The sequence below is a fragment of the Condylostylus longicornis genome, unplaced genomic scaffold (genome assembly GCF_029603195.1).
Source record: "Condylostylus longicornis isolate FDR11 unplaced genomic scaffold, ASM2960319v2 ptg000040l, whole genome shotgun sequence".
Taxonomy (NCBI): domain Eukaryota; kingdom Metazoa; phylum Arthropoda; class Insecta; order Diptera; family Dolichopodidae; genus Condylostylus; species Condylostylus longicornis.
In genome coordinates this window covers 16,630,534-16,657,618 of record NW_026578009.1, presented here as the reverse complement: position 1 = coordinate 16,657,618, position 27,085 = coordinate 16,630,534, and the positions used below count along the sequence as shown (strand labels likewise).

Here is a 27,085-nt window from a genome sequence, read left to right as displayed (position 1 = left end):
TAGTTTTGATATGAAGAATTCAAAAGCTATTATTATAAATATGGATATTTTTAATATAAAGTTGTAATGATTTTCTGCACCAAGGAACGAAAGCAGAAAAAACGTAAAATATAAAAATGTAGTTTCAGGGCTGATTGCCCATATTTTGAAAGGAGAACATCAAAAAATTTACGGTATAAATATAAAGTTTTTTTAATTGATTTAAAAGTATTGATTGACTTTCAACTATATTGAATCTGTTCGAGTCAACGCTTAAACAATAAAGTGATATGTAAGTGGATATACCGTTCGATCATTCTCCAATGTTTATTAGAATTAATTTATAATGATAGGATTAAATAAATTGACAATTTTAGTCAAATATTTGATATATATATATCTATTTACTTTTCAAGTGACTTAGACTAAGTAGTGTTGTTTGAAACAACATAACATTAATATTGATTAATTCATGAAATCTATTAAATTTAAATCAAAATGAGTCTTTAGGGCTGAATGGTCAATGTAATTTAAAACCGTTTTTTTTAGCATTTTATTCGTTTTAATGATATTAGAGTGATTAACCATTTTAAAACAAACATGCATAGATTTGTCTTTGAAGTATAATTATTTATTCTAGAGTTAGACAAATGCTCTAATAATAATAATAATAATAGTAATATTAATATTAGATATACCTATATGATGACTAATAACATTTAAACTGGTTTTTAACAAAAATAACCTTTCAACATAAATTTACAATACGATAACCTCATATTACAAATTAGATCTGAATAATTTATGTCCACACCTTTTGCTATATGTGTATTTAAACGTTATTCAAACCTATTTCAAGTATTAAATTGTGCGGAAATTTTTGATGTTCGTTTAGCAAATTTATGAGAAAGTAAATCTAAATTTTAATAAAATTATAAATTTTTAGGATTATCGTGTTTAGGATAAAAGAAAATCGGCATTGTCGCGCGAAATTGGTAACGGATTCGAATTTTCTAAATTTTATTCATATGTAAGTATGTTCTCAATGTTTTATACAAATGTTAAATATCAATTAATAAACGGCTTTAAAAGGAAAAAGTTGAGAAATTTTGAATTTATAATAAAACTTATCATTCTGAAATATAGAAATTTAGCCAGAATCCGAATTCAAAATATTTTATTTATCAGGTTATTTATTGCTTAAATTATATTTAATAGGTCAAAAGCAAACGTTATATATAAATGTATATTAATGAAAATTCTTGTGATTCCGGGATAACAACACGGAATGTTCGAAAAATCTGTAGCACTTATACTTAGAAATAATATAATATTTAGAATTTTAGCGATAATATTTAGAATTTGATATTGGTGTGCATTATACATTACTGAGTTTGATATCTCAATGTTCATTTTATCAGCTAAACTTTATGATCCAAGTTCAATAACAAAATGATTTATTCGGAAATAAATCAGTTTTTTGCGAAAATTTATTTATAATATATTTGAGTTTTAAGTTTTTACTGCTATGATCTTTCACACTACAAATTTAACCAATGAAATTAACAGCTTTTACTCTAATATAAGATTTCAGAGTGTAAGCACAATAACAAAATAAAGTTTTATAGTCATATAGTGCGCTACACAAAATGAAATATTTTTTTCGTACTCATATTGACTCTTTATGGGGTCAATTATATTATATTAAAACATGTGGTCAAGACTTGCAATTTTTCAATTTTTATTTGAAATTTGTATAGATAGTTTTGTATATGTAAGCGAATCAATACGTACAGATTACGCGATATGAATATACCAACATACACAAATATTTGCAATAGAGAGTGTAAAGTAATTTTATATTTATTTTTATTTGATGTTTTTTTTTATGCTTGCGAAAGGTGAGAAATATTTTTGTACAATTTTTCTTGTTAAAATTATTTCAAAAATGAAAAAAAAATGCTTAAATGTGATTAAAATTATGTATATGTAGATATGAATATGAACTCATGTATATGTAGGTACATACTTATCGTTATTACTATGCATTGTATATGATATGTATGTATGTATTTTTGGAAATTTATGCGGCATAATATAGCAAAATTACTGTTATTAGATATCAGTCAAAGTGATTTTCAATAATAATATCTACACGTACTAATAATATGTGAGATAAATGTACATCATGCTAAACATAAAACGCACTCATCATATGTAGGTATATACAATCAGAGCCGGATGTTTTTACGGTCCAAGGCTAATATACAGGATGAAATTTCTCGATTATGTGTACAATGTTAAATGCCCACCTCAAAGTAATCGCAACAAATAAAATAGTGACCCTGTCTATCTATGAGTTTTTAATAAAACTTTAAATAAAGTTTTGTCAACGGTTAATTAAATTGTTCTTTTAAGCACTTTTTAAGCAAAATTGAAAAGAGTTTCACGAGTCCGTCCGTCTGTTCGTGTGTCTGTTTACAAAACTTCTACATATATAATGCTGACATTTTATATTCAAATAGATTATTGCAAAAAAATAAGAAAATTTTCATCCTTTAAAAATTATGGCCTCACAAAGTCAAAAAAATGCCACTTTTGAAAAATTATTATATCGTAAGGAAACCTCAACCTTTTTTTAAATTTTTTAAACACAATAGCAAAATAAGGACTTGATTCCTTTACTGCGAAACATATTAGTGAAGCATTAAAATAGTGAAATGTCAGTTAAAGTTGACCATTACATCATAAATCCTTTTTTTTTATTTTGTTATCGTTTTTCTCCAAGACGGTTAAGAAATCTAAGATTTCTTTATAAATTGGTAAATGTTTTTATTATGGGATGATAGTGGAGCAATATTTTTGCACCTACTCACCCCCCCCCCCCCCCGCCCCCCCCTCTTTTTAAGTTTTCAAATTTTAAAATTAGCAAAATTTCTCGACTTTTCATTTAATTACTTATCTTAAGATGACCATTGAGTTTGTTCTTATATTGAAGGCATGCAATAATTTTTTGTTGGAAAAAATAATTTTAGTTATTTAACGGAATTAATTTAAATATATGTACATAGGAGAAGGTCTCGTTCAAAAAAATATATTTTTATTATAATAGATTCGTTTGATATCGTTTGCATTCGTTCGATTCGAATTTGTTCAAGTATTTATTCAATTCGCAAACATATCAAAAATTTTATGAGTAAAAATGTTTATGTATTAAACTATTAAATTGAATTTTTCGATATTACAACCGCTTGTACCAGTTTGCTAATAGTACATTCGGCACGGATACTGCTAGATATACAGTGGAACCTCCATATCTTGAACTCTCTAAATGTCGAGGGACTCTCAATAAATAATACAAAATATACTGGTTTTTGCTTATATATTTAATAAGAATAATGTGATCTTAAAATAATAAAACTAAATAAAAAATAAAATATTACAATAATGTGATTATTATAATGTAATATGTATTAGGAATTTTTATTTGTAGGGAGAAATCTAATATTTTGTTTGATGTTTTTTGCTTCATAAACTTTTTATCGAAAATGTTTGGAATTCATTCAAATATGTATTTAAAAAATTGTATGGTGTGTCGCTTTCAATTTAACATGAATTTTGTATAGTTTCTAACACCCGCTGAAATGATGACTTAACATGTTTTTGATAAAATCTTTATTTTTTCTATTGTTGACAACGTACTCTTTGCCAAGTTATATTTTAAACATAGATTTTTTTGTTTTACACCACTTTCGGCGTCATTAATTACATTAATCTTTTGATTAATTCAAAACCTCTCGATAAAGTGGCAGCTCACTTACATTACACACATACTTTACAAAAAATTTACAGTTTTTTATTTTACTATATAGTAAAAACAAAGTAACACAGTTCGAAATAGAGAAAAGTTCGTCTTATAGAGAGTACGATATAGAGCAGTTTCACTGTAGTAACTATTTGTACATAAAATATTTGTTGTAGGAACGTCTACTCAATGTTTACAATGCAAGCATGTTTATATTTTTCCTTACCTATTTCCCTTCATTCTATATGAAAAATTTAAATTTTCGAACACAATTGTGTTTCATATAAAAACAAAGTAACACAGTTCGAAATAGAGAAAAGTTCGTCTTATAGAGAGTACGATATAGAGCAGTTTCACTGTAGTAACTATTTGTACATAAAATATTTGTTGTAGGAACGTCTACTCAATGTTTACAATGCAAGCATGTTTATATTTTTCCTTACCTATTTCCCTTCATTCTATATGAAAAATTTAAATTTTCGAACACAATTGTGTTTCATATAATTAAATTCCTTTGAAGAATCACATTTTATTTTTCAAATACAATATTTGGCTATTATTTAATGTTTACACATTTACACTTAAATTTAAATCTCATTCCAAAGATTATTTTATTTTCGAAATTTAAACATTAGATTTTTAATAAATTGTGTTTTGAAAACTAAACATAAAAATTTTTGTTCACATATAAACTTTGTTAACGCTTTTTATTTAAATTTTGAATTCGTTTTCCTTATGGATGTGAAAATTCTAATATGAAAAGTACATATGAATGCACATACTTCGCATACTTACATAATATATACATTGAATAATTGGTTAAAAAATGTGAATTTCAATTAAGTTATGAGTCATAAAATAAACAACAAAAAACAAAGTAAAAGAGAAAAACAACAAAAAGCAGAAAGGCAAAGACAGAATGTCAAATTATCAGTGATCATGACCGCAACTCAAGATCGAATAATTTGTAATTGTTTCTTTTCAATTATTATAAAAGTAAAAAAAATATAAGTATGTACATATATTCGAACATAAAATGTATAAGACTACGGGTATGTGCAAGTTAGTTAATAATCACAAGCTACGACTGCAATAGAAAAATCAAACTATTATTATAAGAGTATACACTCAGATAAAAACATTACAGGTACAGATAAATTATGTAGGTATGTTTGTTAGTATATTTGAAATACAATTTGTTGTTATTTAAATTCCACAGCACAAAATAATAATCGCAAACAGAATTTTGTAAGAAAATATAATAATAACTTACAAGAAAATATAATTTTCCTTTAACATCTGGATGTCTTAAAATAATTTGAAATTGTAATTTTCTGGTAGAAATTCATGCATAGACGGTACAATATGTTTCATATTATTTATATAATACTATTTGGTATAGGTATGTATGCATATAATACGAGTAATTATATTAATAAAAGTATTGCTTGTGTACACATTTAGTAAATTTATATTAGCAAATTACTCAAATAAAACTTATTATGCTCGTAGTTTTGCAGCTGGATTTTTCATTCACTGTATGTTTTTTTTTTCTTTTTTTCTACCTTGAACTTATGCACCTTATGTTTAAAATGTATTTAAAACTTTTTTAATACATAAAGTATATTATGGTTTTATAATTATTAGATTTGCTATAGTATTTTCATTTTGCCACAGTTGTTTGAATGAGAAAACTTTTATGTATTCATAAACGCGCCCAAAATAATTAACAAAAACAAAACTGTTACTTGGCAGTATTTTAAAATTTCAAGTACATTTATTTAATTACAAAAATTTGTAATATTGTTAACCATAGTACAAAATGAGCTTTTTCTAAATCTCATTAAGATTAAAATTTGGAACCTCCGCAATATAGACACTTGAATGATTTCAAATGTTAAGCCGGTTTATTCCGCACCAATTCCACAGATTTGTTTTATTTAATTAGATTTTTTAAAAAGAAAAAGTCAAACATCAATTATAAGCTACGATTGCCGATTAAGCAATAATTACAGATTCGTTGTTATTTTCATCCCTTTGCGCTTTTGCCTTTGCAATAAATGAATTTTTCATTTTGGAATTTGTTAAAAAAAATTGAATTTGTTGGCCTTTGAACACAGCTAAGGAAATTGTTTTTATTCTACAGCGAATTTGTTTAATACGAGAACTTGTTAGAAGATTTTGGGTAAACAGAGCAGAAGGAAAGAGGGAATCCATGAACATATCTTTATATTCATATATTTAATCAATCTTATCATTTGTTTGTTTGTCCTGTTCGTTGAAACTCTCAATTGGGAATGATAAGAATGGCTGGAAATTTGGAAAAGGAGCTTATTCTTACGGAAGTTGAATTTAGCAGGATTTAGCACCTCGTGTAACAATGTTTTTAGGTTGTGCAAAGTGGAAAAATGAGTTCCTTTGATTTAAGTTCTTAAATTTCAATTTCTTAATCAGATCGATTTAAAACTGTAGGTATTGGAAATAGTTCCCTGAACCATTTGCGTTTTTTGATTTTGGTAAAACAAAACTTAATTTTTTTAGTTGCTCTTATTAATAGCTTTTCTCTTGTTTGGTTGGGTATTGAAAGATAAATAACATTATTTCTTTTAAGAATTTCAAATTTCCCTTGATTAACACATTATTGAATTGGATTAGCACCACAATTAAAAACAATTTATTATTAGTAATTAGTACAAAATCTTTTCCATAAAATAATATTTATTTATTACTGAAATCGAAACAGAGTAAAAATCTTAATTAAACGTTTAGGTAACAAAAGGGTTAAACAAATTTTTTTAGGAAATTTGCTATACAAGTTTTCTTAATAAAAATATTTATGAATTCTTTATTTTAATTTTAAAAACAAATAAAATAATTTTTTATTTAAAAAATTATTTTTTTTTTAATTCATCCGTATATTTTAAATTTTATTTTTACTTTTTGTTTATGTTTTCAGATTTGATGCTAACAAATCAACAAAAGGTGCATCAAAACTGCGACGAGATTTAATCAATGCTGAAATTGCAAATCTTCGAGATTTGTTGCCATTACCACAATCTACTAGACAAAGATTATCACAGTTACAATTAATGGCACTAGTTTGTGTTTATGTAAGAAAGGCTAACTATTTTCAACAAGGTAATTTGAATTTTCAATGCAATTTTATTATTTTAATTCATAAATTAGAGAGAATTTATTTGAAGAGACTGTAGAAAAACAAGAATTATAATTTTTTGTTTTTTTTTTAATATGCAGTTCAGTTAACAACTTGCGATAAAAATAGTTGCCATAAAATATACATACTTTTGTTTTAGTAATTCCATTAAATGTAAAATATTCAATAGAAATATCGTTGAAAGAATGTTACGCTATTGTTTTTCTTCTGTAATGAAAATTTTATTTGATAACAATTTTCAGATGGAATTTTTGTATTTGTCGAAATTGTAATTGGCTATAAAAATTTCTAATCTTTTCGCTTGTGATAACATAGCCATTTGCTGCTTCTACTTTGCATTCTAACAGCTTATGTATTGGGTTCTAAAACGGACTTAAATTGAGAAGTTTTCCGGATGAGACAGAGCATTGTAAGACAATTTAGCAAAGGTTAAAGGTACTGGTTAGTAAAAAAGGAACTGTGGTTAGTAAAGGTTTCTATCTCTATTACTTGAATTGCAGGATTTAGTAAATGTTTCTATCTCTATTACTTGAATGGCAGGGCTCTGAGGCGAGTTAAATTATACATGATTTTAATGTTATGCTCGACTAGAGGTTTGACTTGAAGGCCCATCTCAACATTGTTACAAACAGAGCAAACTCTAGATTAGGTTTTGTTATGAAGTAAACAAAATTATTTGCAGAGGAGTTGGCATGTCGCCAATTTCAATTCTAATACTTTTCATTTTGAATTAGGGTGCTTTCAAGCCTGTACTTTTTGGTAATTTAAATTACCAAAATAGTTTGTGTTGCAACTCTTTTCTTGTTTTTTTTTTAAACAGAAATTAACCTAAAAATTTTGTGTTTCACGTACTTATCCATACGTTTAATTCTTACTAATACGTTTAATACACTTTGAAACGAGAAAAAAGCTATAAAATTTTTACATTGCAACTTTGTGATAATTCGTAGCCCTCGGTTTGCCACTCAACCTCGAATATATAGAAAATAATATTAAATAAATTAAATTTTCTTCCACTGTTTTCTTTAACAATTTTGAAATTTTAAAATTTTAAAATTAAAGTTAATTTTGTCGTTAAAGCAATAATAAATACAAAACCAACAACAGTTTAATTAAGAGATCAACCGAAATTAAAACAAAATCATTCAACATTTTGACCTAGAAAGCATTTTCAATTCAATAACTTTGATACTCTGGGTAACTTGTAAAATGATTCTTTGCTTCTTCAAAGAGCATTAAAAACTCATAGGAGTTGTTAATTACTAGATTGTTGTATCTCTTATGTTTCAAGTTTAATTTAACAATTGTTTTCGATAAAAAATTACATAAAAATTGTAAAATTTTTGATCATTCAATCAACATTTTATTAATTTTCATTTTATTTTTGTGAATTTCTAAAGATTTCGTTTCCCTTGATTTTGTAAAGAACATTTTTTTGATAGCTTTGGTTCATCTGTTTATTTTGGATGTCTTTCTGTTTCGTCTTTATTATTATTCCTTTTTTTTCCGTACAATTTTTATTTTTAAAAGAACATTTTCCACTCATTTAATCTCAGGATTTCAATCAATTAATCTTGTAAAAAGGAAAATCACCTTGTTTTTAAGGATATTTTTTTTATTGTTTTTATTTTTGTGGTATCAAATATTTATTTGAAGTTTATTCCGATTATTTAGTTTGACAGAATTTCAGTTTGCACTTACACTGGAAAAAAAAAGACAATTAAAGACGAAATTTTGAAATTTCCCTTTGACAACTACATAATAAGTCTTAAAACTACTAAGAATAATTTGCTACTAAAATGTATATAGCAAATGTAACATAGAGAATTACGCAACTAATGTTCAAGAAAAACTGTGATGCAGTAAAAACGTAAAATTTTCGATGTGTCATATTCCAAAATGTATATTAAAAGCTCTTGACGGTCGAAATGTAAAACAAAAGGAAGTTCGAAGTGTAAAAAGAATTGACACTGCTTTTTTTAATAGAATGCAGCGATTTCAAAATCTATTTCTTAAAATTTTCAGTATTTGAACTGTTTTTTGTACTGCCCTTTGAAAGTTACGGAGAATTATATTTTTCTACTCTGAAAACTAATAGCACAATTCTAATTCAAAAGAAGAGTTTCCAAGTTTTTGTCCCTCGTACGAAAACAGGGGGTTTCAATTTTGTATGTATTTAGATTCCTTACTACTTCCTTCCAATTGGAAATTCATATTAAATCTGAAAATATCATCAAAATTTTTACTAAATATTTTTTTGGCTGCTATATTATTTTTATACAAAACGAAATATTTGCCTATACGAAAGTTTGCTGTTTTAAAAAAATATCAAGTTCCGTTTAAAATCAACAAAATCCAAAAATATATAATAAACTCGGAGCGAATGTAGACCTTTAAATATATGACTTTTTCAAATAAGTTTGTAATCCCTGTCTTATCTCATCGCCCTTATCTACATAAGCCAATGTGCACTCTGCGTAAAAAACAGTGTTTTACACAACTAAGTTGAATTTTTGAGAAAATAGCGGTTCTATTTCAAAACTTTAAAAGTGAAATAAAATATTGTGACTCCCACATATTTTCAATTTATAATAATGTAAGTTTTTCTCTGTAATTAAATCCTGGTGTGTGGTGTATGTTTAACGTTAGTCTTAATTAAGAAACTCTTCTGTTCTGTTTTTTTTCGAATATTTTATTTTTAGTGATGACATTAATCAGATATGATGTAAAAAAAAGAAAACATTTTACGATGAAAGATTCATGTAAAGCGTCGGGAGCAATGCAAAAATGTTCTTTTATAAAACTTTAGTTTTTAAGTGAATTTAAGGATTACTTTAAGTATACTTTAATATTTTTGAATTTTGTTGTATCGTCTTTATTCTATAGTTTTTTTTGATACAACACACTATTAACACCGCAATATTAACAATTTAGTTAGTGTTTTTGCTCTAAAATTTAATATTAAAAGCCAAGCCAATGTTACTTATAGAGCAAGTATGGGAAACAAATATTATATCTATGTTTTCTGGGCTCATAACGATACTGAAATGACATTTAATTCTATTCTTTGGCAGTAGAGTAAAACATAAAAATTATTATGTTTTCAATACAAAAACATGAATCCCTAATGGTCACTAAAATCTTTCAAATGCATAAAATATTCTGTTGTTTCCTGAACTTGTTACCAAATTTATGGCTGCATAAGATATTGCTAGGTAAAATTCTTATTTGTGTTTAATGACTTAAACATATTTTTGTGATCAGAAGATTGATGTTGTTCGATTTTTTAGACTTTTTCCCAATTGACCCTACCGCCACGCACTTTTGCTTCTGAAAAATACTTAATTATCGCATTATTTTATACAATTTATTATATTCCAATTCCCGTTTATTGTTGCAACATAAGTTTACAAATTTTTAAGAGTAAATGAAAAGATACCAATATTTCTATACAGAATTTTTACATCAAAGGGCCGAAGAAGTATTTTATTTTCGCATTGTTTATATTACGATAATGTAGGATAAGTTTCATTTTAATAAAAGTCATTATATGAAGCACGGGAGTACAAAAATCTAGTATGAATTTTATAACAACTTTCTGAAAGACAAATTAGTACGAAGTGTGAAATTAATGCGTATAGGTTCGACAACTGCTAATAAATTCTGTGATTATAAAAAAAAACTCATGCCACTTAAAATATAAAATTTTAAAAGCATTTTTTTTTGTCTGATTTGTAAAATTCGACAACGTGTATGATTTCAATTGAAAAAAACATGCTGATATTGCTTGAATGAATTTTTCTTACACATCTTTAATCTCAAATTAATTCTGTGGCAATCAGAATACAAACAAAACTTTACTAGATTGTAGATTTAAATGCAGAAATTTGAAATATCATACAACTTCTACAAGTCTCGAACAAGTCTACTTCGGCAGCTGTTTAGTCAGATTTATATACCTTTTTTTCTTGAAAATAATGTTAACGTAATGTCGAAACAATTTTTTTAGGAATTACTTCCAGAAAACCACTCACTTCATATGTAAATGCCACTAACGATAAATTAGTTTTTATGTTAACTTAAGATTGTTTTGTTGGTTAGTTGGTCAAAGCTTTTTTTTTCATATACACATTGTGAAAATGTTATATTTTCCTGAATTTAGAGAACTCCGAGAACACAAACAACATTCGCAACGAATTAGATTTTGATCTAAAACAACTGATTGAAAAAACTTACACAGGATAAAGAAAAATAAAATTAAAGGAAAATTAAGAGTAAAATGGACCACCAAAATTTTGATTTTTTAAAATCGCGTGGAAAAAAATTACAATCATAACAAACAAGGACTGCAAATTCTGATTAATATGAAAATATTTGATGTGGTCACCATAATCAATAATGTTTAAAAATATTTTTTATTTTTTGAACAAAAGTGTTGCGCAAGATTATGTTATGTTCATTGAAAATGTTGTTTAAACACTTATTAAGAATTTATAAAAAGTTAATTTACATGTCTATTTAGATAAGTATTCAGGGTCGCATTTTTCTAAAAATTTGACAATTAATTTTTTTTAAACGGAACTGAAGCCTTATATTTTATGTCTACATATTTGCAGATAAAGGCTTTAAATGACCAGTTTCTAAAAGGGTGGACTTTTTGAAATCTTTATTTCTTTCTGAAGGGAAGTTATAAGCTAGGATAAGTAGAAATTTCGTTAAAATTCATTAAAATTCCTGTATCTCGGAAACCGTCAAGTTTTAATAACTAGTGCCAAACAAAAATTTTATCACTTTTGATGCCCTAAAAATCATATCTAATATTGTACTCTTTACTGAATAGTTTATATATGTATAATTTACATGTTAAACCAATAAATTACATGCTCTCAGTGCCAGAAACAAAAGATATCAAATATGGTTACGCGGTATATTTTGGAAAGGTTTGATTGGAAGATTTCCTTATAAAAAAGCTTGTCAGTTTTGTTTTTAGATGACGGAAAATGCGACAACTAAAGGAATTTTATAATAATTGTAATGGCTCTAAATATTAACTGGAGAAATTATTCAACTATCTAAATGGTTTTTTAAAAATCGATTCTGTAAGGATATTTTTGAAAAGAGTTGATAAAAGTTATCGTCACATGATCATGTGGTATATCATAAAAAAGGTGTAGAAAAGTTTTTTAAGTTTTGTTGAGGTCTTTTCCAAAAAATAACTCTTAACGCGAACGTGCGGCGAACGCACATTCAGTGTATTGTGAGCAAGATTGTGTAGTATAGTTTTCTGATATATACTTTCCTGGTACATGCATTTATAACGTATATCCAGAGATATAAGCAAAATTTCAACAAAAAAGATAGTAAATTAATCATTTTCTTAAAAATAATCAAAAATCTATAATTTACCTGTAGTAAATTTGTTGCTAAGACCTTATATAGCTCAAAATCAATATTCATCACATCTTCAAAGTAAACCCAGTATACAGATATTTTATCTCCAAATTTAAATACAGTAATGCACTGGCACTGGCAAAGCGAAATCACCTCTAAAAATACTTTATTTGCGTTTTTCGACCATGAAAGAGTTTTTGACCATCACAATACCTCTCTTATTGAATGGAATGCTGTCGATGAAATGGGCGATCCAATTTTTTTTATTTTAATATGGTTTTTGTTCAATCCTTAATTTTATTCCTTGTTTTTTTTGATGAAGAAGATGGTGATGATGACGATGATGGCTATTTTTAATAGTGTTATTTTGAAAATGAGAGAAGAAATAAAAAATTCTTCGAAACCATTTAACACTCAATTCAGATTTTATCTAAATTGTTTTTTTTTTGTAAATGAAACATTTTGCAGATTTTCAATTGAAATTGCGATTTTTTGCTGTACTTGAAATAAAAACGAATGTACATTTTTATGATTTTGCTTCAACCAGTTAAATGTACAGATATATGTGTATTCTTGATGGGATAAATATGTAGATACAAGAAATTCAAGTGAAAGTGCATCTTAGAATCGTATTTTTAAATAAAAATAATTACGCAAAAATTTCTGCAATATTGGGAGCACCTTATATTAATTCTTGTTTATGAATCGGTGCAATTGCACAAATAAGAGATTAGCTTTAGTTTTACAGAAATGACTATGTCATTAATAATTAAAATTTTTATGGTTAAATGAGGACAGGGCCAAAATGTGAAAGATTAACGTTACAATAAATGTGACTTAAAAAAAACTGCCAGGAAATTGAAATTAAAATTATAGTTGTAAGAAAGTTCTGAATATTTTGAGCAAATAAACTAATGTTATAACATTTTTATATTGGCTAAAATGATTTTATTTTAAAAGCATGTATTTCAAGTAGAAGTAGGTCTCAAATGCAGAAGCTGAAATTACTTTTTAATTAATTGTAATTAATTATCAATACATAATTGCTTCCAATGAATTTTCATTTAGAAGAAGAAAAGTTTATGTACATACATATATGTGTTTATTATTTACTCGAACGGAAAACACTAATCAGCATTCGGAATAGCAAATTTAAAACTTAAAAAATAATTTTATAATTATATAATAAGTTAAAAATTTTAAAAAGTTTTACTTAGAATTAATTATTTTAATAGCTTAAGCATGAACATGTGCACACAACGTACACGTTAAAAGAAACTATGTTAAGATAATCTATGAACTTACAGGCTAATAAATAAAGTTGGGTCAAACCAGCGGTTGGTATTGTAGCACTTTTCCCTTCAACAAGTGAAAATACTGCTTTTTAACACAATCTATGTACATTTATTAAGGACATTATTAAAATTACTTTTATTCATACACGAAAGTACTTCAAGGATTGCATACATTTAGGATGAACGATTTATGCACTCTGTCAAGTAAATATAAATTTAAAGATCTGTTAACATATTGTTCGATTTTAAGAATTAATTGAGTGAGTTGAGAAAAATAAATACATTTTTTATAAGTATTTGAAATAATATTTTTTATAATGCCATGTAATTTACTGTTAGCCTTCTGCGTTTATAGAAGTTTGCAACAGCTTGTGGTTTCGCAAATATAAGGTCTAAAAAATAGAGCAAGAAATTCACATTTTACAAATTTCGAAGGCGTTAACTTGAAAATGGGTGGAGGTGGGAAAAAATTTTCTGCTAACGTATGAACTATTTATTAGTTCATACGATAGCAGAAAAGCTGTTTCAAATTCAAATTTTTACAGCCTGTGGTCTAGAAGAACAACGACATCAAAAATTTGGGAAAAACGGACTTTAGAGGCCATTTTGTTTTTCTAAGGTTCAAACACAGTATGCCGTGGTGTAAGAAGCCAGCCGCTATATTTCTGTCTTTCTAAAATTTGAGAAATGCTTATAGTTTCACTGCAATAAATAGTCAAAAAATTCCATTTTTAGTGTTTTAGGAAGTATAACTTTTAGAGGGCGAGATAGGTAAAAATTATCTACGGAAATAAGGTTCTAGTAAAGATCTATGTACATATAAAATTTCAGCTTTCTATCTTCAAGGGTGTAGAAGTTTTGTGAACACGTTCACGAACGGACGGTTGGGCGAACAGTGTGAAACTAAGCACTTTTCAATGTTTTTTTTGTTAAACCATGTTTTAAAATATATATCTACACACATATACATACATACATGCAATAATATTAATAAATTTTCTATATTGAAATAATTCAAAAGTTATTTCTAATAAAAGCCTGTTAAAATTATTTTAATATCAACTTACAGGTGTTATTTATTACCATAAAAGAATTTATTTTATTAAATTTAATTAAAAAAAATCCAAATAACATACTCGTATAATAATATTGTTTCGCATAGACAAGTTCACAATAATAAACAAAAGTTATAACAAAAATTACTTTTTATGGTGCGACGCCATCTCTTAATCGTTTTTATTTGATTTTGTTATATTATTTGACATTTTCAATGAATTCACAATGAAAAATTTTATATTTTCTACAAATATATTTTGTTATCTAAATAAATTTATTATTTAAATGGTGCTACCATCTTTAAAATAATTTTTATTTTATTATTTTTGTGATGACGAATATGTTCACCTCATACAATTAATTAAACCAGTAGCTCATCATTCCTATTTATGAACAAACACACATATATCGAGTCAACATATAAATTCACACCTTAAATTTTCTGCTATTTTATAGACAAAACCATAATGGAAAATTAAAATAAATTTAAGAACATTCTGAATAAATATTTAAAATAAAGTTGGGTCAAGCCAATGTTTTGTAATGTAACACTTTTCCCTTGAAGAAGTGAAAATACTGCTTTTAAAAACAATCTACATCCGTAAATTTTGTACATACTAAATTATTAAAATTACTGTAATTCATATATGAATATATTTCATACATTTAGGATGAGCTGCACACCTTTACCTTCCCCTAATAAATAAAACAAAAAAAAATAAAGAGGCGTTAACATAATGCTCGAATTTAAGAGTTGATTGCGCAAGTTAAGAAAAATAATTATATTCTTTAATGACATGGCATTTACTGATAGCTTTCTACATTTATAGAAATTTGAAAAAGCTTGTAAATTTTGAGAAATTTTTTGAAGATGGGGAAAAATTGCCAAAATTTCAGACTGCTACAGTTTGCGGTCTAGGAAAAAGTCCACTACAGAAATTTGGAAAAAGCGGTTATTTGATAACAGTAAATTTTATCGGCCATTTTGCTTTTCTAAAGTTCAAATATGGTACGCCGCTACTAGTTTTCTGCGTTTGTAAAATTTAAAAATGCTTATGGTTTCGGTACGATGCATTGATAAAAACAACATTTTTAGGTTTTTGAGAAGCTGTAACTTTTCGAAGGGGGAAATAGTAAGAATTTTCTTGAACAGAAACAATGTTCTAGTTAAGATCTATGTACATATGAAATTTCTCTTTTCTGTCTTCAAGGGTGTAGGAGTTTTGTCAACATGTTCACGGACGGACGGACGAACGGAACGGAATAAGCACTTTTTTCCCAAATTTTTTTGAAAAGTTCTAAATGACGATGATAATCGCCACAACCATGATTGATGATGTGATAATGATTACTATATGTGCACATCGACCGTATTGTGTATACAATAGGTAGGTTATGTGATGGCAACAAATTTTGCATATCGAGTTTTCGGTGCGAATGCACTTCTCAATAGTAGGGAAGTGTAAATAAACTATTTTTAGCAACTTGTCGGTCTGTCGGTCTATCGGTCTGTGTGTGCACGCGTGTATCTCAAGTTCGGCTCAACCGATTTTGATGAAATTTTACGTGTAAGTTTATTTTGACCATGGCACGGATTGATTAACTTTTGGGATATATCAGGCCTCGGGAACTGCACTTTTTAGCGGGCCTGTTTTACATTTTTGACCATTTTGAAGAAAATATTCAACCGATTTACTTGAAATTTCATAAATAAGCTTTGCTCGCCCGTCCGCGAAAACTCCTAACTTTTGGAAATCAGGCATCAGCAACTGGACGTTTACTACGACCCAAATATACATTTATGCATATATAAAGAGAAATAATCAATCGATTTCATATTTAAATTCCTCGTATTAAAACAATGAACATATGAATTTTTTGGAAAGATCAGGGCTCGCAAACTGATTTGCGGGCCGATTTTACATTTTTACCTATATCTACGGAACGAATTTATTGAATTTCTTGAAATTTGATATTTGAGTTACCGTAGCTAACTGGCGAGCATTTCCGGGACTTCGGGTAAAGCGAAACTCTACTAGCACAAAGCGAAACTCTACTAACAGCTAAATTTACATTTTTCTAGGTATGTTAACTATAAGCTTACTAATGTCCTAAACATTGGAAAGAAATATTTAACAGACCTTTTTATAATATTCTGTAGCACTTTCACTTAACTAGACAATATACAATGCGATCGGTTATGTGCTGACCACATCAGATTTTTTATAATATGTTGGTTTAATAGATGTTTAAGTGTATGCATTATGTAACTTCGTTCATGTCTTGAATAATACAATACATAAAAAGTTCTAGCTGACACTGAATAGTTAATAATCCTATGAACACTATAATTTTATGACAAAACTCTGATTCCCTATTTTTTAACACATTTTTAACATTTTTTGAATAAAATATGCCTATTAGTTTCACTCTAAAAAGCATATGCCTTATACTCGTATAATAACTAGTTGTATGTCTTTACATTGCAATCATTGCAGATGAGTTACCGGTGTTTTTAAATTTATATATTGAATCTTGCAAAATTAACTTTAACGAAAGGATGTTTTTATTGTTTTACAATGTCATAATATTGAAGATGAAGAGGGTGGGTGGAATTTTTGTATTTTCTGAGACCCTCCTCATCTAATGTCTGTCCAGGTTTCAAGAAGCACTCGTACTTTTTCATACCTCAGAAGTAGCTATGTATACAGGGTGAATCAGAAAGCTATACAACAACATATACCATTGGTTAGAAGATCGAAAATTGGTAAAACTTTTGTTGTGGACTGGGTGCCAGATCCTAAGGGTTTCCCAGTTCCAGGGGTTTTAACGAATTTTCACGAAATTTTTTTTGGATTATAACTTCCATTCTAAAAAAGATAGGAACCTGAAAAAATAGTTTCTAAAAGGCCTAGCAAAGGACTTTAAACAAACATGTTGCTTAATTCTGTATTTTATGTACCTTCGGAATACCAAGCGTTCGAACTTTAGGGAAAATCAAATTTTTCCTTTGTTTTATTTTTTCAGTATTTTCTAACTAGATAATTTCGTGAGAAATTTTTTAAAACCTTGAAATTTTTTTATAAAATTTTTCACAGCTGTTTAAACTTTAATTTAAGCCATCGAATATTAAATAAGTTTTGTGGTACAGAAGATATAGTACAAAAACCACAAATATTGTGGACAACAAATTCAATTAAAATCAAACCAGATGTGAATAAAAAAAAAATTTGGAAAAATAGAATTCCTTATTCAAAAAATTTACAAATTTCTCAAAACAAACACCAAACTTTCCTATGAAATTCACCTAATTCGGAAAAAATTAATGTTTTCCTACCTTCAAATATATTTCTGTTCAATCGCATATTTTAAATTAATTGTTTTACTGGAACACCTCTTTAATTGCATTAACCTTATACCAATTATTTATTTATTAGCTTAATAATGTTAATGCCATGTAATTTACAAACTCCATTTTCTTAAAAAAAAATCAAATTTCCTACTAAAAAATTTTTTTTTTCAATTAAAATAAATGTCAAAATTTATATGGCATGCCTTTTAAAATTCGTTTCAGCTAAATAATTTTAATAACATCAGATGCCAAACTGTCTTAGATTTCGAAACTATTTTTTGCAAATTTTTACATTGCACCTTACAATGTGAGAAAAATGCATTTAAAAATTTCGAACCATATAAAATTGGCAAAAATAAAAAACCTATCAATTTTTTTTACCAAGAAAAGTTTGGAAAAAAATTTTTGAATACTAGATTTTTTTTTTGTTTTTCCTAATACAAAATTTTAGTTTTTCTTTTCAAAAATTTTAAATTTTTTAAAATCAGTTTTTCTTTTTCAAATTAAAAGTTTGTATAAAATTTCGTTTCAATTTTGTTATTTTTTGTTACATTTCAATAAAACCATTAAAATTCAGATTTTTTATCAAAATAACGGCTTTCCAAAATGCCAACTGTTTTTTTGAGTGACTCTTATCATCAAGAAAAATCAGGCCTTTAAAATTTTCGCTTAAAAATCTTCGTTTTTGTGCTATATCTTCTGTACCATAAAAAAAATTTTAATGCTTGAGCACTTAAATTAAAGTTTAAGCAGCTAGGAAAAATTCTATAAAAAATGTCAAGGTTTAAAAAATTTTCTTACGAAATTATGAAGTATAAGAATTATAAACTGGAAAAACTGAAAATATAGAACAAGGGAAAAATTTGATTTTCCCTAAAGTTCGAATGCTTGGTATTTCGAAGGTACATAAAATACGGAATCAAGCAACATGTTTGTTTAAAGTCATTTGCTAGGCCTTTTAGAAACTATTTTTTTAGGTTCCTATCTTTTTTAGAATGGAAGTTATAATCCAGAAAAACTTTCGTGAAAATTCGTTAAAACCCCTGGAACTGGGAAACCCTTGGGATCTGGCACTAAGTCCAACACAAAAGTTTTACCCTTTTTCGATCTTCTAACCAATGTTATATGTTGTTGCATAGCTTTCTGAATCAGCGTGTATATAATGTAAAATAGTATGTTTTTTGAGGAGTTATACAAAATATGAATAAAATAAAGAATTAGAAAGTCAAATTCAAGGTACTGTATAGTTAGTGGGTAGCTAATTGGCAATCTGATAACGAGGAAGTTATTAGATTGATGCTTACTGGAATACTATCGTATGTTTCTTTTTTTGGATTATTTTTAAAGTTTTTTTTTTACTTTATTTGGTTTATGTTTTTTCGTTTTATTTTTTTTCTTTAATATATAACAGAGCCTATAAACGTTTAAGAAATATTTGCAAAAAAATATTGTTGCAATATTTAAAGAAAAATTCGCAAAAGTTTTAAGTACATATGTATGTAGAAACATAAGCCTTTATGAATAATTTAAACCTTCCTAACGAAACATATTCAAAATAAAAACAAATGGAGCATCAATTACCGGATGTCACAAAACATCTGATGTGTTTGGAAAACATTACATTTGTTCCTATTCCGACTTCATCTTAAAAATATGTAGAATATATTTTCAAATATTATTTGATTTATTGGTTTGAGTTTGTGATAATGTAAAGTATAGAAGAAAGACGTGTTTTTGTTATAAACTTTTTTGTCACAATCTTTTAGAAAATTTTAAAATAGGGCTATTTTCGAGCTAAAATTTCCAATGTCAGATTTTTCTTTTGTCCCAAATTTTTATCCCTTCTAGAAGTACCTGTAGTTTTACACACCTCAGAAGTGGTAACATATAGGGTGATTCAGTAAAGAGTACAATGTTATGCATAATTGTTTAGGATGTCAAAAATGGGAAAAATTCTAACCGATAATTTAGAACGAAATTTTTGGAAATTTATTTTTACTAAATTTTGTCCAGTTTCTTAAGCAATTTGAATCATACAAATCTTATCTTTAATTTAAATCATTAAATGTCTTATCTTTAATGGTACAGAAGATGTACCACAAAAACCATTTTTGTAATTATCAACAATTATTAGGTTTTTGATGACAATAGTCACTCTGAAAAGCAGTTGATATTTTTAGGAACCGTTATTTTAGTAATTGGCAATTTTTGTATTGGACATTTCGTGAAAATTTCTAGTTCCAAACAAAAATTTTATCCATTTTTGATGGTCTAAACAATGATTTATAATATTTTACTCTTTACTGAATCAGCTGTATATATAATTAAATTAATTAATTAATTAATAAATACTAAATTTCATATTAGTATGAACTTTCAGAGAACTACTCCTCTAAGAAGATATTCTTGCTAAATTTATTTAAATAGGATGATGAAAAGATAATATTTCAATGAATCGCTTTCAATACTTAGACCAATAATTACTTAAATACGAGATCTAAAATTAAATTGTTGAAGGAAAATGTCCTGTTGAAATATGAATATGCATGTGATTAGGTGGAAAAAAAGTTAACAATTCATTTACATAGGTTCATATTTTTCTTCTTGGGATTTTGTACTTGGGACAAAATTCAAGAAGTGAAATTAATTTTTTTGGAATATTTAAATAATAACAACATCTTGTTTTAAATACTTAGAATACATAGAAAACTTTCAATTTAGTTCTTAGTAGAATTTCGTTTTGTGCCACTCGAATTTCCTGAAAATTCACCGGTTATTTTCTGTGAGAGCCAGAACTCATTTATCAAATTTCATCAATCCATTCCGTAAATATGGTAAAAAATGTAAAATTGGCCACCAGTTTGGTTTTCGGGACCTGATCTTTCCAAAGAAATTATAGATTAAAATACTCAATTTGAAATTTAGTATTTAGTATCATTCTTTATATACGCAAAAATGTTAAATTGGTCTGGAAAAAAGTCCAGTACCAGAGATCTGATATATCCCAAAAGTTGATAAATTCGTGCCATAGCCGAAATAAACCCACATATAAAATTTCATCAAAATCGGTTCAGCCGAATTTGAAATACACGCGCGCACACACAGACCGACATCTCTCTAAAAGTAGTTTATTTACCATTCTCTTCTATGGAGAAGTGCACCAAAAGCTCGACATCCAAAATTTGGTGCCACCATAACCTACCTTATAGTACACAAAGCGGTCGGTAAAATGAAGAGTTATGATGCAATAGGACAGGAATTATAATTGTTTTCTTAAATAAATTAATTTTAAGATGCGAAAATTTTAAATAATTATTATGATTAACTAAACTTAAAAAAATCAATGTAAATTTCTTTAATTAAGGCGCTAATTATAGCTATCAGAATAATTCATATGAAAAACGAAAAGCAAATGAAATATCTATGTGAGGTTTTCGTTGAAACTAGTTAGAGCAACCATAAAAATTCAATCAAAGCTTTTCACAACTTTTCTCGTCAAACAGCGTTAAAAGTTTTCTGCAAAATAAAAAGATTAATAATTTGAATTGTTTCGCATTATTTAACCCAAATTTTAAAGGTTAATTCTCTTTAATATTCGCATAAAATAAAAAAATTATCGTATTTATTTGACCGAGAGCTTCTATAGCCTAAAAGTTTAAGATTAGTATTCCTGCAAAAGTATTAAGGAGGTAATTAAAATATGAAAAAAATTTTATTCGCATCGTATATTAAAATGTAAAGTTAATTACACACGTTCTTTACTAAAAAGTATATTACCTTTCATCCTACATCGACAATATAGATTTAAGCACAATATAAAATTTCAGATAAAACCCAATGATTTGTAAAGAAGCACCTTTCCCATGACTTTTTGAAAAAATCTTCTATTTAATTATTATTATTAATACATCGAACATATTTAATGCATCAAATAATTAATGCAAAATTGAAACTTTGAAAATCAGCAGATCGTTACCGAATTTTACCTTCTCTAAAAATGAAATTTTGGGAGAAGATAATTTGGAAGTGGAGGCAGAGGGAAAAAGAGTGTTAATACCTTAACCGTTAATACCTTAAGTTCCTACATCCCATCATTTAAGAAAAAAAAAACAATGTCAAAAATTTAAAAGGAGAATAGGTTTAGCATAGCTACTAATTTCAATGGTCATTTTGTTATTTTTTAATTTCAATTCAATGAAATTGTGAATTATAAAATTTAGAGGAAAGTAGGTGAAAAGATTCTTCTACTATAGTAAATTGTTTTCGAGAGATCATTGGATATATAAAATTGCAGCTTTCTATTTTAAAGAAATTTTGTTAACAAACGTGCGGGCGAACTGACGAAAGGGAAAGACGGAAATTATGAGACAAAAAACGTTGCACTAAATGTCAATAGGCCTAAAAAGTTGGCAGTTAAAGTCCTGATTTTTATTAACAACACAACAATACTCGATGTTTTTAGCCTAATAGCCAAATGCTCAATTGTTGGAATCATATATAAATAACATGTTAAATTTTCTTTAACTTAACTTGAAATCCAGAAATTACAAAATCCACATATAAATATAGCTATGAATTTCTCAACTATGCTTATTAAAACCTCCTGAAATACTGTAGTTTAGTTTGCATAAATATTTTAGTTCGCATAAAATATTTTCGAATTAAATATGTATATGTACGTATGTCTATTTCATTTCCATCGATAATAGTCTAATATTGAATTAAAATTGCTTAAATTAAATCTGTTCCATATATTCAAGTTAAAATAATTACGATATCTATCCGGAACAATCAGATAATTTAGTTCTATAGCGGGGCGCTTAAACAAAATCTATAAGCATTGATAATTCATGCAAAAATTAATTTATCGTCTCTTAAAATTAACTCAAATGACAATCAATTTGACAGCTAAAAGAGATTTTCTCTTTTTAATTCTTTTTTTTTCGTAGATATCCTTTCCAAATAAAAATGAGTACATACACATTTGTACTCTAAAATAAAGAGAAAAAAATCTGATGTGGTCAGCACATAACCGACCGCAATGTGTATTGTCTAGTTAAGTGAAAGTGTTACAGAATGTTTTAAAATTGCCTGTTAAATGCTTTCTAATTTTTAGGGCATTAGTAAGCTTGTAGTTAACATACCTAGTAGAGTTTCGCTTTGTGCTACCCGAAGTCCCGGAAATGCTCGCCAGATAGTTTCGGTAACAACCACAACTCAAATATCAAATTTCAAGAAATTCCATTAATTCGTTCGGTAGATATGGTAAAAAATGTAAAATCGACCCTCAGATCAGTTTCCTAGCCTTGATCTGTCCAAAAAATTTACAGAATCCCAAAAGTTGATCAATCCGTGCCATAGTCGAAATAAACTGACATATAAAATTTTGTCAAAATCGGTTCAGCCGAACTTGAGATACACTCGCTCACAAACAGGCAGACAGACCGACAGTTTGCTAAAAAAAGTTTATTTACACATCCCTACCATGGAGAAGTGTGTTCCCACCGAAAACTCGATATGCAAAATTTGTTGCCATCACATAACCTACCTATTGTATACACAATGCGGTCGGTAATGAATCTGACACATCTATTGTATGTTAACGCTTATTTTTAATTTTCCCCTTATGCAATTACTAAATTTTGTATTTTCTATTTTCCGTGAGAAAATATTTTAAAATAATTTGAGTATATCATTCACCTGTTATAGTTATTATATTATGTATGTAGTATTCGAAACTGTTGCAAAATAAATAATATATGAATACACAATATCAGTGCTTTTTAACATTTTTAATTTATAAACGGTACGAACTCATTTTATTGGTACGCTATACTGTTTTTCGAAATTTATACTTTCTTGAATCAGTCATTATATCCGTGTTACTAGTTATTTATTTCCTGCTGTGACTTTCGTTCTAAATAATAAGTAATGGCCATACGAGCATATTGCTGAAAGTTCTATTTTTTGAAAAATTTTTCAATATTTCTGAAAATATTGTTTATTTTCGCTTATAATATAAATTTGTCATATTCCTGATACAGGGGTGGCCAGACTTGGTCATGGTAAGAGCCAAAACTCAAAATTTTGAATTTTTTGCTAGCCGCAATGATATAAATTATAAATTATGTAATATCTGGTTGAAAATGTCTTAGTTCTACAAATAAAAAAGAGTTAGAATTAAAGAAAAAAATATGATATTTTTATACTTTACTGGTTGAGGCATGTGGCTTGGTGTGTATTACAAATTTATGAAAATCTGGCTTATAATTTGTGAATGCCGTACGTATAAGCTCAGTCAAATGTTCATTTGTTAGCTGCGACCGGTGCTTGGACTTAATAAATTTGATTGTAGAATATAATGATTCGCAGCAATATGTTATGCCGAACATTGAAAATAACTTACTCAGTAAATATTGTGAAAATATGAAGTCTTCACCAATAATATCAATTTCAAATGGATTTACAAGAATATTTATACAAATTTTAAATTTTTTTAAATCTTGAAATCGTAAATTAAAATTCTCCATCAACTCCTGCAATCTATCCACATATTCTTTAAGCTTTTCATTTTCTATTTCCGACTTTTTCTTTCAATCTCGGAAAATGATTGAAATTCATTGTCATTACATCATTTTTAAAAAGTACCATTTTTTTTGAAAACTAAAGATTGTTTGCGTGAGATCAGAAATAGTTTTCTGCTGACCCTGCAAATCTAAGTTGAGTGATTAAGAATTTAAGCTTTGACAATATATACAAATTATTTTTCCATATGTTAAGTAAGCGTTGACAAAATTAAAAAGTGTGGGAAAAGATACTTATACTCTACTGCGTTTTTACTTTTAGTCAAATTTCTATAAAAAAAAACTTTTTTTTGGAATATTTTTTTTCGACTTGAGCTGCACTAAAAATATTTGTTAATTTTTTCTTCGAGAGCCGCATGAATTTGGTTGAAGAGCCACATGCGGCTCGCGAGCCGCAGTTTGGCCATGTTTGTATACACTCTTAACAATTTTGTATGTGTGTGTATTCAATATATTTTTTACTTTACAAATATTCACATATTGATATATTCTATAAAGTACTGTCTATATTTTCTTTTACCACTAAAATCAATTTTAAGAGCGTAGATTAAAGTTGAAAAAAGGTGGAATTTACTTTAAACTCGCAAAAATAAAACCACAAGCATTATACTTGAAATGAACCTTAAACAATTTTCAATGAGCTGGCAGCTGTTATTATAATCGATTAAAATACTTGTGCTCTTGAAGTACATTTTATCTATTCTAAATAAAAAGAAAAACAATATTCTTTTTCGCATTATGCCCATCTTCTAGGAAAAATAACAAATTTTGCATACTTCAAGTGCATACACACAATATTAAATATTCTTCAATAAACAACGTTACGTTGATACTTATTACATATATGCACACAATATATGTGTGCATATAAGTACTCGACGTATAACCTACAATTTACACAAATACAATTTCATAAAAATCCTATGTGCTAAATAGGGCAAGAAAAACGAAGAGCAGGTAAGGATTTTTCACTAGACAAAATATAATTTCCCATACAGAATGAAAATATCTATTAGCAAAGAACGAGGACCCCGTTTACGTATGATGCATTCGTTCGTGAAGTAATAAAAAACTGAAAGATTACGGTTATCTTAGACGATTCTTAGTAATTTTTTTTATTTTTTTTATTAGTTATTATATTTTTTATAACTTTTATTTTATTTTGCAAAATCATTTATTTGTTTAAGTATTTAACGTTCTGTTAATCCATCTGATTATTATACACATACTACATATATGTATTTTTTAAAAAGAGTTTTTGTTATTTTATTTTTTTTACCCATTTAATTATCTATAGGTAAGGCGCAATTAGAAGGTTAAATTGTTCACAGGTGCGCGCATTCAGTTTTTAATTCTTTTTGATGAGATTTTTGTCTTATTCTCTTAGTTTTGATACTTTAAGTGTATTTTTAGTTCTCAAATTCTGGAATCTAGATCAATGGTTTTAATAATTTCAAGTTATTTGTAAAAAGAGAATCCAATTAAATACTCTGATTTTGCAAAAATTTAGGACTATGGTGTTTGCTGAATATGTAGTCGCTTAAATCTATTGTTTCTAAATTATCCGTTTTATATCCTTTCAACAATTTAAGGTTAGGATTAAATGTGTATTTTAGGTTTAAGTAATGAAAATTTATTGAGATAATTTCCTATTTGCACAAAGTTAGGAAAAATCTTGAAGTAATGATTTTGGAAAAATTTGGGGTATACCCTTGTAATTCAATAGGAAGACGATTACTGTTACGGTTTTGCTTTTACAGAACTTTGATAGAACTTAAGGTACAAACTTTGAAGGGAATTAATTCCCAAGTTGGAGAGGGAATTATAAAAGTAAATAAGGGAAATCTGAAAACATCGAATTCTTGTCACGATGCGAGAGTCATGTTTTTGCAAATCTCTTAAGCTTTTTCCTGTTTAATGAAATTTCGGCACTGATTCAATTAATTCACAATTGATTTCTTAAGACATTCTTTGTCATAAACTGTTTTTTACCATACGTTTTCAATAATATTGGAAAGAATATTGGAGATTTTGGGTTGCTAATTTTTCTAAAACTGTAAACTCCTCAAAATTTCTATAAAAGCGAAAAACCGGCGGCAAATATCTTGCCGCAAGAAATAATAATTTTAAAGTTGTACTTTTAGTTTGCAATCTGACCATTGGTGCAGTGGTTATGGCACCGGCCCTTTAAACGAAGGGTCTCGGGTTCAAACCCCGGTCAGGTCACTATAAAAATTATATTCAATATTATATAACTTAATATGCAATACTAATAAATATTATACAAGTAATTTTCAAATATTCATAATATTCGATACTAAAGACTAAAGAAAAATAAACAGTAAAATATTAATAAACTGAAATATTTAATATAAATAAAAAAAAAAAAAAAAAAACTACGGCAGGCTAGTCACCTACCTAGGTAACTCTCTATGACTATAGAAACTA

General features: G+C 27.2%; 1 protein-coding gene across 1 annotated transcript in view; it reads left to right on the top strand.

Annotated features, from left to right (window-relative positions):
* The window catches only part of LOC129609550 (uncharacterized), a 168,630-nt gene that overhangs the window by 59,925 nt on the left and 81,620 nt on the right, over window positions 1–27,085 (top strand). The window contains exon 3 of the mRNA XM_055521527.1: window positions 6,741–6,922. Within this exon, the coding sequence (XP_055377502.1) occupies window positions 6,741–6,922 (182 nt within the window). The remainder of the gene's footprint in view (window positions 1–6,740; window positions 6,923–27,085) is intronic.